The sequence below is a fragment of the Oncorhynchus mykiss genome, chromosome 2 (assembly GCF_057628025.1).
Source record: "Oncorhynchus mykiss isolate SJ-2025 chromosome 2, ASM5762802v1, whole genome shotgun sequence".
Classification (NCBI taxonomy): domain Eukaryota; kingdom Metazoa; phylum Chordata; class Actinopteri; order Salmoniformes; family Salmonidae; genus Oncorhynchus; species Oncorhynchus mykiss.
In genome coordinates, this window is record NC_143023.1 from 5,619,700 (window position 1) to 5,632,500 (window position 12,801).

The 12,801-nt window shown below is 43.2% G+C and overlaps 1 protein-coding gene across 1 annotated transcript in view; it reads left to right on the plus strand.

Moving 5' to 3' along the window:
* LOC110511431 (collagen alpha-1(XIV) chain) overlaps positions 1-12,801 on the plus strand; it is a 256,230-nt gene that overhangs the window by 191,249 nt on the left and 52,180 nt on the right. The window contains 3 exon segments of the mRNA XM_090186206.1: positions 2,608-2,703; positions 4,801-4,854; positions 11,161-11,214. Coding sequence (XP_090042332.1) covers positions 2,608-2,703; positions 4,801-4,854; positions 11,161-11,214 — 204 coding nt within the window.

Consider the following 12,801-nt stretch of genomic DNA (forward strand, 5'->3'; position numbering starts at 1 on the left):
CTCAGTGTTTCTATAGTAACACATACTGGAGGATCTCCATCCCAATACAGCTCAGTGTTTCCATAGTAACACATACTGGAGGGGCTCCATCCCAATACAGCTCAGTGTTTCCATAGTAACACATACTGGAGGGGCTCCATCCCAATACAGCTCAGTGTTTCCACAGTAACACATACTGGAGGGGCTCCATCCCAATACAGCTCAGTGTTTCCACAGTAACACATACTGGAGGGGCTCCATCCCAATACAGCTCAGTGTTTCCACAGTAACACATACTGGAGGGGATCCATCCCAATACAGCTCAGTGTTTCCACAGTAACACATACTGGAGGGTCCCAATACAGCTCAGTGTACAGACCACTACATAGACTGACCAGGTGAAAGCTATGAACCCTTATTGATGTCACTTGTTAAATCCAGATTGTTAAGCCTTGAGACAATTGAGATATGGATTGTGTATGTGTGCCGTTCAGAGGGTGAAAGGGCAAGACAAAAGATGTAAGTGCCTTTGAATGGGGGTATGGCAGTAGGTGTCAGGCGCACCGGTTTGGGTCAAGAACTTAAACGTTGCTGGGTTTTTCACGCTCAACAGTTTCCCATGTGTATCAAGAATGGTCCACCACCCAAAGGCCATCCAGCCAATAATAACTGTGGGAAGCATTAGAATCAACATGGGGGGGGTGTGATCTTAATATTTTGTAGCAGCTCAGTGCTTCCACAGTAACACGTACTCTGGCTACAGTACGTGAGGGGCCACCTAGAACTTAGAACAGAAAGAATAAGAATGGAATTTCCTCCAATAAATAGCCTGAATCAACGGCCGAGATGTGGAGATACATAAATATGCAACGTAACGTGCAATTCTGTTATTTTTGGAGGATGTCTCTGTTTTCACACACTAAGTGAACCTCGCCGTGTCGTTCTGGCTTCATGCCAGCAGTCTTCATGTCCAAGCCAAGAGATTCTTGTGTCGGTTGTAGTTAAACAGGATGATTTTACTTGGACTGTAGTTTCAGGAGTACGCTGAAACGTTGTTATTCCAGTTCTCTCTGTGTCTGACTCAGACCTGGGTTCAAATACTATTTGAAATCATTTCAAATACTACAGCTGTTGCTCGGTTTGAACTTGTTGCAATGGAATTGCCTGTTGCAATGGAACCAATTACAAAAGTCCCATAAGCGCATTCAAACCCCACCCATCTGGCATTCAAACCCCACCCCCCTGCATTGCAAACCCCACCCATCTGGCATTCAAACCCCACCCCCCTGCATTGCAAACCCCACCCATCTGGCATTCAAACCCAGCCCATCTGGCATTCAAACCCCACCCCTCTGCATTGCAAACCCCACCCATCTGGCATTCAAACCCAGCCCACCTGGCATTCAAACCCCGCCCACCTGGCATTCAAACCTCGCCCACCTGGCATTCAAACCCCGCCCACCTGGCATTCAGACCCAGCCCACCTGGCATGCAAACTGCGCCCACCTGGCATGCAAACCCCACCCACCTGGCATTCAAACCCAGCCCATCTGGCATGAAAACCCTACCCACCTGGCATTCAAACCCAGCCCATCTGGCATTCAGACCCAGCCCACCTGGCATGCAAACCGCGCCCATCTGGCATGCAAACCCCACCCACCTGGCATTCAAACCCAACCCATCTGGCATTCAGACCCAGCCCACCAGGCATTCAAACCCCGCCCACCTGGCATTCAAACCCCGCCCACCTGACACTAAATCAAACTCTCAAAGTATTTTAAACATTTCAAATTGTGTTTGAACCCAGGTTTGGTAAATGGGACAGTCCCCTCTCTCCGTCTGTTTGACTGCTTTATCAGCCTCTAAGGCTGCAGGCTGCTGGCCTCTCCAGTCCCTCTGCTTCCAGCCCAGTTTAACACTGGCAGCTCGCTAACAAAGTTACAACAGATGTGAACGGCGAGGCCATGCTAGAAACAGATTTCATTATGGTGCCAAACAAACCCAACCCAGGACGGCTGTAATCTCATTTCAAATGTACTGTTGGGTATTGGCTAAAATACGTCCTAATTTGCATCCTATTCCCTATATAGTGCACTACTTTTGACCAAAGCCCTATGGTGCCATTTGGGACACAGCCTAAATCAATTTCCTAGAGCACAGTCCCACAGAATGTAAACTCCATTCTAATGAGTGTCCTCGGAGAACGATCATGTGGGCTACCCGTTTTACTTTGTCTTAACTTTATGAATATCACATTTATGTGTGGAGCGAGAGACCCAAGGCAACGGCATTGTGTTGTAGAAGGAAGGCTGTCAGACAGTAGCTCTAAAAACCTGATGTCCAAACTTGGACGTTGAAGACACAGAACATATTTATCACCAGAGAGAAGACCTAACAAACTTTTAGTTCAATTAAATTTTATGTAAACAGGTCGGGCGGTTAATCAACTCTGTTGTTGTAACACTCTACATTAAGGTATTCTTTACAAATGTATAAAGGTTTTTAAAGTGGTTTATAGACTATTGATCAGTTTATCAGTTGAAATATAGTTTATAAATCAGTATGGAAACAGCCATGAGTCATTGGTTAACATTGTGTGATTTTAAATAAATGGTCTATCTTCTCCAGGGGCCTCAAGGACTAGTTGGTGATAAAGGTCCTCCTGGACCACAGGGCCCCCCTGGTCCTCAAGGGCCTAGTGGACATTCCATCCAGGGACCACCGGTAAGATATGACCTATAACCCTGGTCCTGAGGGGTCTAGTGGACATTCCATCCAGGGACCACCGGTAAGATATGACCTATAACCCTGGTCCTGAGGGGTCTAGTGGACATTCCATCCAGGGACCACCGGTAAGATATGATATATGACCTATAACCCTGGTCCTCAAGGGCCTAGTGGACATTCCATCCAGGGACCACCGGTAAGATATGACCTATAACCCTGGTCCTCAAGGGCCTAGTGGACATTCCATCCAGGGACCACCGGTAAGATATGACCTATAACCCTGGTCCTGAGGGGTCTAGTGGACATTCCATCCCGGGACCACCGGTAAGATATGACCTATAACCCTGGTCCTGAGGGGTCTAGTGGACATTCCATCCAGGGACCACCGGTAAGATATGATATATGACCTATAACCCTGGTCCTGAGGGGTCTAGTGGACATTCCATCCAGGGACCACCGGTAAGATATGACCTATAACCCTGGTCCTGAGGGGGCTAGTGGACATTCCATCCAGGGACCACCGGTAAGATATGATATATGACCTATAACCCTGGTCCTGAGGGGTCTAGTGGACATTCCATCCAGCGACCACCGGTAAGATACAGTATATATCATATCTTATGTTCATATATATATAGTACACTCAGAGTATATATAAACATGAGATATGATACAGTATATAGCCTGTATATAAACATAAGATATGATACAGTATATAGCCTGTATATGAACATGAGATATGATACAGTATATAGCCTGTATATAAACGTGAGATATGATACAGTATATAGCCTGTATATGAACATGAGATATGATACAGTATATAGCCTGTATATAAACATAAGATATGATTCAGTATATAGCCTGTATATAAACATAAGATATGACACAGTATATAGCCTGTATATGAACATGAGATATGATACAGTTTATAGCCTGTATATAAACATAAGATATGACACAGTATATAGCCTGTATATGAACATGAGATATGATACAGTTTATAGCCTGTATATGAACATGAGATATGATACAGTATATAGCCTGTATATAAACATGAGATATGATACAGTATATAGCCTGTATATAAACATGAGATATGATACAGTATATAGCATGTATATGAACATGAGATATGATACAGTATATAGCCTGTATATAAACATGAGATATGATACAGTATATAGCCTGTATATAAACATGAGATATGATACAGTATATAGCCTGTATATGAACATGAGATATGATACAGTATATAGCCTGTATATAAACATAAGATATGATACAGTATATAGCCTGTATATAAACATGAGATATGATACAGTTTATAGCCTGTATATAAACATGAGATATGATACAGTATATAGCCTGTATATAAACATGAGATATGATACAGTATATAGCCTGTATATAAACATGAGATATGATACAGTATATATCCTGTATATGAACATGAGATATGATACAGTATATAGCCTGTATATAAACATAAGATATGATACAGTATATAGCCTGTATATAAACATGAGATATGATACAGTATATAGCCTGTATATAAACATAAGATATGATACAGTATATAGCCTGTATATAAACACAAGATATGATACAGTATATAGCCTGTATATAAACATGAGATATGATACAGTATATAGCCTGTATATAAACATAAGATATGATACAGTATATAGCCTGTATATAAACATGAGATATGATACAGTATATAGCCTGTATATAAACATGAGATATGATACAGTATATAGCCTGTATATAAACATGAGATATGATACAGTATATAGCCTGTATATAAACATGAGATATGATACAGTATATAGCCTGTATATAAACATGAGATATGATACAGTATATAGCCTGTATATAAACATGAGATATGATACAGTATATAGCCTGTATATAAACACATTTGCCTCTGGTTAAACTGTGTTCCATAACAGTGTGCCGCATATGACTAATGTACAGTCAATCATTTGCAAACCATTCCATCTACCCACTGGCTTTGTATGAGATGACAAAATGACAAAGGAATGAATGATAAAGAGGTTGTTTTTCTCTCATGTCCATTTCTTGTTTCAGGGGGGTGATGGTGAAAAGGGGGAAAAAGGAGATGTTGGTTTACCAGGACCTCAGGTGAGTAAAGACGCATATATACCTCATCTCCATTTTGTTTTCCTCTCCTGACTCCCACAGAGACACTGTGCTGTGACTAGTGATTACTACCTCCACAGAGACACTGTGATGTGACTAGTGATTACTACCTTCACAGAGACACTGTGATGTGACTAGTGATTACTGCCTCCACAGAGACACTGTGATGTGACTAGTGATTACTACCTCCACAGAGACACTGTGATGTGACCAGTGATTACTACCTTCACAGAGACACTGTGTTGTGACTAGTGATTACTGCCTCCACAGAGACACTGTGATGTGACTAGTGATTACTACCTCCACAGAGACACTGTGCTGTGACTAGTGATTACTACCTCCACAGAGACACTGTGTTGTGACTAGTGATTACTACCTTCACAGAGACACTGTGATGTGACTAGTGATTACTACCTTCACAGAGACACTGTGATGTGACTAGTGATTACTACCTCCACAGAGACACTGTGTTGTGACTAGTGATTACTACCTCCACAGAGACACTGTGTTGTGACTAGTGATTACTACCTTCACAGAGACACTGTGATGTGACTAGTGATTACTACCTTCACAGAGACACTGTGATGTGACTAGTGATTACTACCTCCACAGAGACACTGTGATGTGACTAGTGATTACTACCTCCACAGAGACACTGTGATGTGACTAGTGATTACTACCTTCACAGAGACACTGTGATGTGACCAGTGATTACTACCTTCACAGAGACACTGTGTTGTGACTAGTGATTACTGCCTCCACAGAGACACTGTGATGTGACTAGTGATTACTACCTCCACAGAGACACTGTGTTGAGACTAGTGATTACTACCTCCACAGAGACACTGTGATGTGACTAGTGATTACTACCTTCACAGAGACATGGTGATGAGATTAGTGATCACTACCTCCACAGAGACACTGTGATGTGACTAGTGATTACTACCTCCACAGAGACACTGTGATGTGACTAGTGATTACTACCTTCACAGAGACACTGTGATGTGACTAGTGATTACTACCTCCACAGAGACATGGTGATGAGATTAGTGATCACTACCTCCACAGAGACACTGTGATGTGACTAGTGATTACTACCTCCACAGAGACACTGCTTCAACTGTCTGGAAAACCTATTATAGTCATAGATCAGCCTTCCACTGTAATTACAGTGTGTGTGTGTGTGTGTGTGTGTGTGTGTGTGTGTGTGTGTGTGCACGTGCTTGCTTGCGTGCGTGTGTGTGCTTGTTTGTGTAATAGATGTGTGTGCGTGAGGTGAGGGAGAGATAAGTAGCAGCTGGGAGAAGGTTCCTGTCTTGGCGTCGTGAGGCGTCACACGAGGGCTGTCCCCCAAATGGGACCTTATACCCTACACAGTACGAAGGTAGTGCTCTATATAGGGAACAGGGTGCTATTTGGGAAGTAGACCAGGTGTCTCTTACACCCCACTCTGGCACATAGGGCTTCCCCTACTGCTACCAGACTAATTGAATCAGTCACATGATACAACCTGGCACACAGGGCTTCCCCTGCTGCTACCAGACTAATGGAATCAGTCACATGATTCAACCTGGCACATAGGGCTTCCCCTGCTGCTACCAGAATCAGTCACATGATACAACCTGGCACATAGGGCTTCCTCTGCTGCTACCAGAATCAGTCACATGATACAACCTGGCACATAGGGCTTCCCCTGCTGCTACCAGAATCAGTCACATGATACAACCTGGCACACAGGGCTTCCCCTGCTGCTACCAGACTGATGGAATCAGTCACATGATACAACCTGGCACACAGGGCTTCCCCTGCTGCTACCAGACTAATGGAATCAGTCACATGATTCAACCTGGCACATAGGGCTTCCCCTGCTGCTACCAGAATCAGTCACATGATACAACCTGGCACATAGGGCTTCCCCTGCTGCTACCAGAATCAGTCACATGATACAACCTGGCACATAGGGCTTCCCCTGCTGCTACCAGAATCAGTCACATGATACAACCTGGCACACAGGGCTTCCCCTGCTGCTACCAGACTGATGGAATCAGTCACATGAGACAACCATGATGAACTGCCATTATTAATTACTGAGCCTAGTCTGCTTAGAGGACAGATCAGAGAACATAATGACCTTGTATAGAAGTCTGTCTACAGAGTGCTATTTGGGACAAAGCCTTGGTGATATGAGGAAGTGGGTTTCAGGCAGCAGCGGAGCTCATACTCTTAATGATATTGGAAGAGTCCCCTGTCTAGATGGTATTTACTTTGAATCAGGACTTTCTACATTTTGTCAGAACCCCTAAGAGTACACAGTAGAGGGGTTTATTTCCGGAAGGTACCTTCAAGGACCTGCTGTCATCTACACCAGCCACTGAGAATATATGGCTGCTTCCAAAATGGCACCCTATTCCCTGAGTGGTGCAGGTAGAGTGCTGCAAAGGTCAAAGGGTTCAATTTGGGACGCACGCCATCGTACCTCCGGAACATCCATTACAGAGCTCTTTGCCTCTCTCTGTCTCTCGCCATCATACCTCCGGAACATCCATTACAGAGGTCTTTGCCTCTCTCTGTCTCTCACCATCACACCTGTGGAACATCCATTACAGAGGTCTTTGCCTCTCTCTGTCTCTCACCATCACACCTGTGGAACATCCATTACAGAGGTCTTTGCCTCTCTCTGTCTCTCACCATCACACCTCCGGAACATCCATTACAGAGGTCTTTGCCTCTCTATTTCTTTCACCATCACACCTCCGGAACATCCATTACAGAGGTCTTTGCCTCTCTATTTCTTTCACCATCACACCTCCGGAACATCCATTACAGAGGTCTTTGCCTCTCTATTTCTTTCACCATCACACCTCCGGAACATCCATTACAGAGTTCTTTGCCTCTCTCTGTCTCTCACCATCACACCTGTGGAACATCCATTACAGAGCTCTTTGCCTCTCTATTTCTTTCACCATCACCCGCCACAATATACAGTAAATACAATATAACCCTTGTCATGAGCTCTACCCTCTCCTCTCATTTACAACCTGACAGTGAGAAATGCATGGGTAGCCACTTCAATGAATAGCAAAGTATGTGTGTCTGAATGGGGATGGTAGAGCAGGGGGGAGCAATGCATCTAACTGATGCATTGCTTAGCAACCCTTAACCACCATTCTTAGTCTCTAGGGGTTGATTTATCCTGGATTTCTGGTAGAGAGGACCAGAGTGACTGGTAGGGTCTGGCTGGTGGTAGAGAGGACCAGAGTGACTGGTAGGGTCTGGTATAGAGGACCAGAGTGACTGGTAGGGTCTGGTAGAGAGGACCAGAGTGACTGGTAGGGTCTGTCTGGTGGTAGAGAGCACCAGAGTGACTGGTGGGGTCTGGCTGGTGGTAGAGAGGACCAGAGTGACTGGTAGGGTCTGTCTGGTGGTAGAGAGCACCAGAGTGACTGGTAGGGTCTGGCTGGTGGTAGAGAGGACCAGAGTGACTGGTTGGGTCTGTCTGGTGGTAGAGAGGACCAGAGTGACTGGTAAGGTCTGGCTGGTGGTAGAGAGGACCAGAGTGACTGGTTGGGTCTGTCTGGTGGTAGAGAGGACCAGAGTGACTGGTTGGGTCTGTCTGGTGGTAGAGAGGACCAGAGTGACTGGTTGGGTCTGGCTGGTGGTAGAGAGGACCAGAGTGACTGGTTGGGTCTGGCTGGTGGTAGAGAGGACCAGAGTGACTGGTTGGGTCTGTCTGGTGGTAGAGAGGACCAGAGTGACTGGTTGGGTCTGTCTGGTGGTAGAGAGGACCAGAGTGACTGGTAGGGTCTGTCTGGTGGTAGAGAGGACCAGAGTGACTGGTTGGGTCTGGCTGGTGGTAGAGAGGACCAGAGTGACTGGTAGGGTCTGGTAGAGAGGACCAGAGTGACTGGTTGGATCTGTCTGGTGGTAGAGAGGACCAAAGTGACTGGTAGGGTCTGTCATGTGGTAGAGAGGACCAGAGTGACTGGTTGGGTCTGTCTGGTGGTAGAGAGGACCAGAGTGACTGGTTGGGTCTGGCTGGTGGTAGAGAGGACCAGAGTGACTGGTAGGGTCTGTCTGGTGGTAGAGAGGACCAGAGTGACTGGTTGGGTCTGTCTGGTCATAGAGAAATATGAACACTTAATCTGTTGGCCTCGCTGGTTCTGCTCTCTGCCTCTCTCTTCACAGCCATTACCACATCTCTCAGGGCCAGGATGGGGACTGTGTGTGTGTGTGTGTGTGTGTGTGTGTGTGTGTGTGTCTGTGTGTGTGTGTGTGTGTGTGTATAGCTGACAGGGAAGATATCAGGGCTGGTGGTTGTTTGTGCCAGGATCTGGTCTTACAGCACAACATTAATCACACCCCTCCCCTCCACTACTCTCCTCTCCCCTCCCCTCCTCTGCATAATATCCCCACCTTTCATTGATATGCTTTACGACCACTCTTGTAAAGTTGTGGCAGAAGATACATATTTTATAACCTCATAGCTAAGTTATGATTATGTTTGGAATGGGCTGGGTGAGTTGTAGGAGACTGGATACACACAGCGGAGCTTTGGCAGGTGTTGAGATGTTCACCATCAGACCATTAATTCAGACCTGAATTAATAAGGTTTCTCATCTTGTAAATGAGATGTTCACCATTCAGACCTGAGTTAATAAGGTTTCTCATGTTGTAAATGAGATGTTCACCATTCAGACCTGAATTAATAAGGTTTCTCATGTTGTAAATGAGATGTTCACCATTCAGACCTGAGTTAATAAGGTTTCTCATGTTGTAAATGAGATGTTCACCATTCAGACCTGAGTTAATAAGGTTTCTCATGTTGTAAATGAGATGTTCACCATTCAGACCATTAATTGATAAGGTTTCTCATCTTGTAAATGAGATGTTCACCTGAATGAATACGGTTTCTCATCTTGTAAAGGAGATGTTCACCATTCAGACCTGAGTTAATAAGGTTTCTCATGTTGTAAATGAGATGTTCACCATTCAGACCTGAATTAATAATGTTTCTCATGTTGTAAATTAGATGTTCACCATTTCAGACCTGAATTAATAAGGTTTCTCATGTTGTAAAGGAGATGTTCACCTGAATGAATACGGTTTCTCATCTTGTAAATTAGATGTTCACCTGAATGAATACGGTTTCTCATCTTGTAAATTAGATGTTCACCTGAATGAATACGGTTTCTCATCTTGTAAATGAGATGTTCACCTGAATGAATACGGTTTCTCATCTTGTAAATTAGATGTTCACCTGAATGAATACGGTTTCTCATCTTGTAAATTAGATGTTCACCTGAATGAATACGGTTTCTCATCTTGTAAATTAGATGTTCACCTGAATGAATACGGTTTCTCATCTTGTAAATTAGATGTTCACCTGAATGAATACGGTTTCTCATCTTGTAAATTAGATGTTCACCTGAATGAATACGGTTTCTCATCTTGTAAATGAGATGTTCACCTGAATGAATACGGTTTCTCATCTTGTAAAGGAGATGTTCACCTGAATGAATACGGTTTCTCATCTTGTAAATTAGATGTTCACCTGAATGAATACGGTTTCTCATCTTGTAAATGAGATGTTCACCTGAATTAATACGGTTTCTCATCTTGTAAATTAGATGTTCACCTGAATGAATACGGTTTCTCATCTTGTAAATGAGATGTTCACCTGAATGAATACGGTTTCTCATCTTGTAAATTAGATGTTCACCTGAATGAATACGGTTTCTCATCTTGTAAATTAGATGTTCACCTGAATGAATACGGTTTCTCATCTTGTAAATTAGATGTTCACCTGAATGAATACGGTTTCTCATCTTGTAAATTAGATGTTCACCTGAATGAATACGGTTTCTCATCTTGTAAATTAGATGTTCACCTGAATGAATACGGTTTCTCATCTTGTAAATTAGATGTTCACCTGAATGAATACGGTTTCTCATCTTGTAAATGAGATGTTCACCTGAATGAATACGGTTTCTCATCTTGTAAAGGAGATGTTCACCTGAATGAATACGGTTTCTCATCTTGTAAATTAGATGTTCACCTGAATGAATACGGTTTCTCATCTTGTAAATTAGATGTTCACCTGAATGAATACGGTTTCTCATCTTGTAAATTAGATGTTCACCTGAATGAATACGGTTTCTCATCTTGTAAATTAGATGTTCACCTGAATGAATACGGTTTCTCATCTTGTAAATGAGATGTTCACCTGAATGAATACGGTTTCTCATCTTGTAAATCACTTTGACTCTGTATTTGTGTTATATTTTGCAGGGTGTTGGTGGATCTCCTGGCGGATCAGGAAGAGATGGACCAGTTGGACAGAGGGTAACAGTCTATTCATTTTGTTTGACTTGATTCATTATTTCCATTATGTATTGTATGTACATTCTGTTTGTATGACCTGCTCAAAGCCTGAGCGCCCTGAGCTCTTTAGCTCAATTTTAAATATTAAAGTCAAATCGTTTTTTCTTGTTATTTTGAAGCCCGTAATTCTGTTTCCTTCCTCACAATGAACATAACACTGACGTTTTTATGTCACGATGCTTTAAATCGCTGGCTTATGTTTACAGAATGCTGTTTTGATTTCCCTATGAATCAATTTCATGTCTCATACTCTGACACAGCACTTAAAATAAATGTGCTGTAAAGAAATGAGTTATGAGATGCTTTTGAACCTTCATAATACAATTTTTTTTTTATCCCAAAGACTGACGAAAGCAACACAGGCTGCTACATCAACAGAACGGTTCTAGGGTCAACTTACCTGACATGAAGTCACCTAAAGGCCCAATGATGTTATCATGTGATTTTCACTATTCCACTGACAGTATATCTCATCAGAATCTGCTTTGGTATCACACAAGCTTCTGCACTGATCCAACCGATATGGATAAGAAAACACTAGTGTAAAGTGATATGGAATCTCCATCTTGTTATCCACTCACGGCCGGCTCCTCAACGACAGCCATAAGCTGACGACTCCCAAGATCCTCTTAAGAACTTCTAAAATCCTATTCAAACCTCTACAGTTCTTTCTATCACTCTCAAGGGGTCAACACTGTTATCTAGATGTATACATGCCATGGATAATGATGGTGACGATGATGATGATGGTGACGATGATGATGATGGTGACGATGATGATGATGATGATGACGACGATGATGATGATGATGGTGACAATGATGATGATGGTGACAATGATGATGATGATGATGGTGACGATGATGATGATGATGGTGACGATGATGATGATGATGACGATGATGATGATGACGCTTACAGCTAAAATGTTGCAAATCATCTTAAGAGTAATTTTCATGAAGAATGGAACACTTTGCTGTACTGTAAATGATAGTGCCTGATTGGTCCATTCCCTGTAATATTGGCCAGTTGCCAAGGACTCTGATGGAATATACGTAGCTGTACACCTCAGAAACCATGAAGCTGTGGATGTAGAGGGGTGATCTGAGTTTGTAACATCTTTAAAGATGCCAAGAGAGATCAGAACAGAAAAATAATAGCCTCCTCTTGGGAATCAGTTAGAGCAACACAGGACATAATTAATCACGAAAGCCTTCTTCTCTGAATTAACTCTCTGTGTGACTAAACAAGACCAGGGATTTCCTTAGTCATTATTGGAAAAGGTCCCATTTTTGTGTGTTTATTTTACTTAATTATTACATAACCACAGTTTGAGACCGTTAGTTGACACTGTATTTGGGCAGAAAGTGGCTTGCTTTTCTTGATTCTCCATGGTGATAAACCACAGTTCTGGGTCTGCTCTTCTTTATGGAGGAGCCCCTATGTCCAGCTCCAGCCCTGCTTTCTGGCCCTTCCTCTAGCTACACTTGACCTTCAAAAGGCCTCACTCTAGAGCCTCGTTAGGAGGTTTTACTGCGAGGTGTTTAC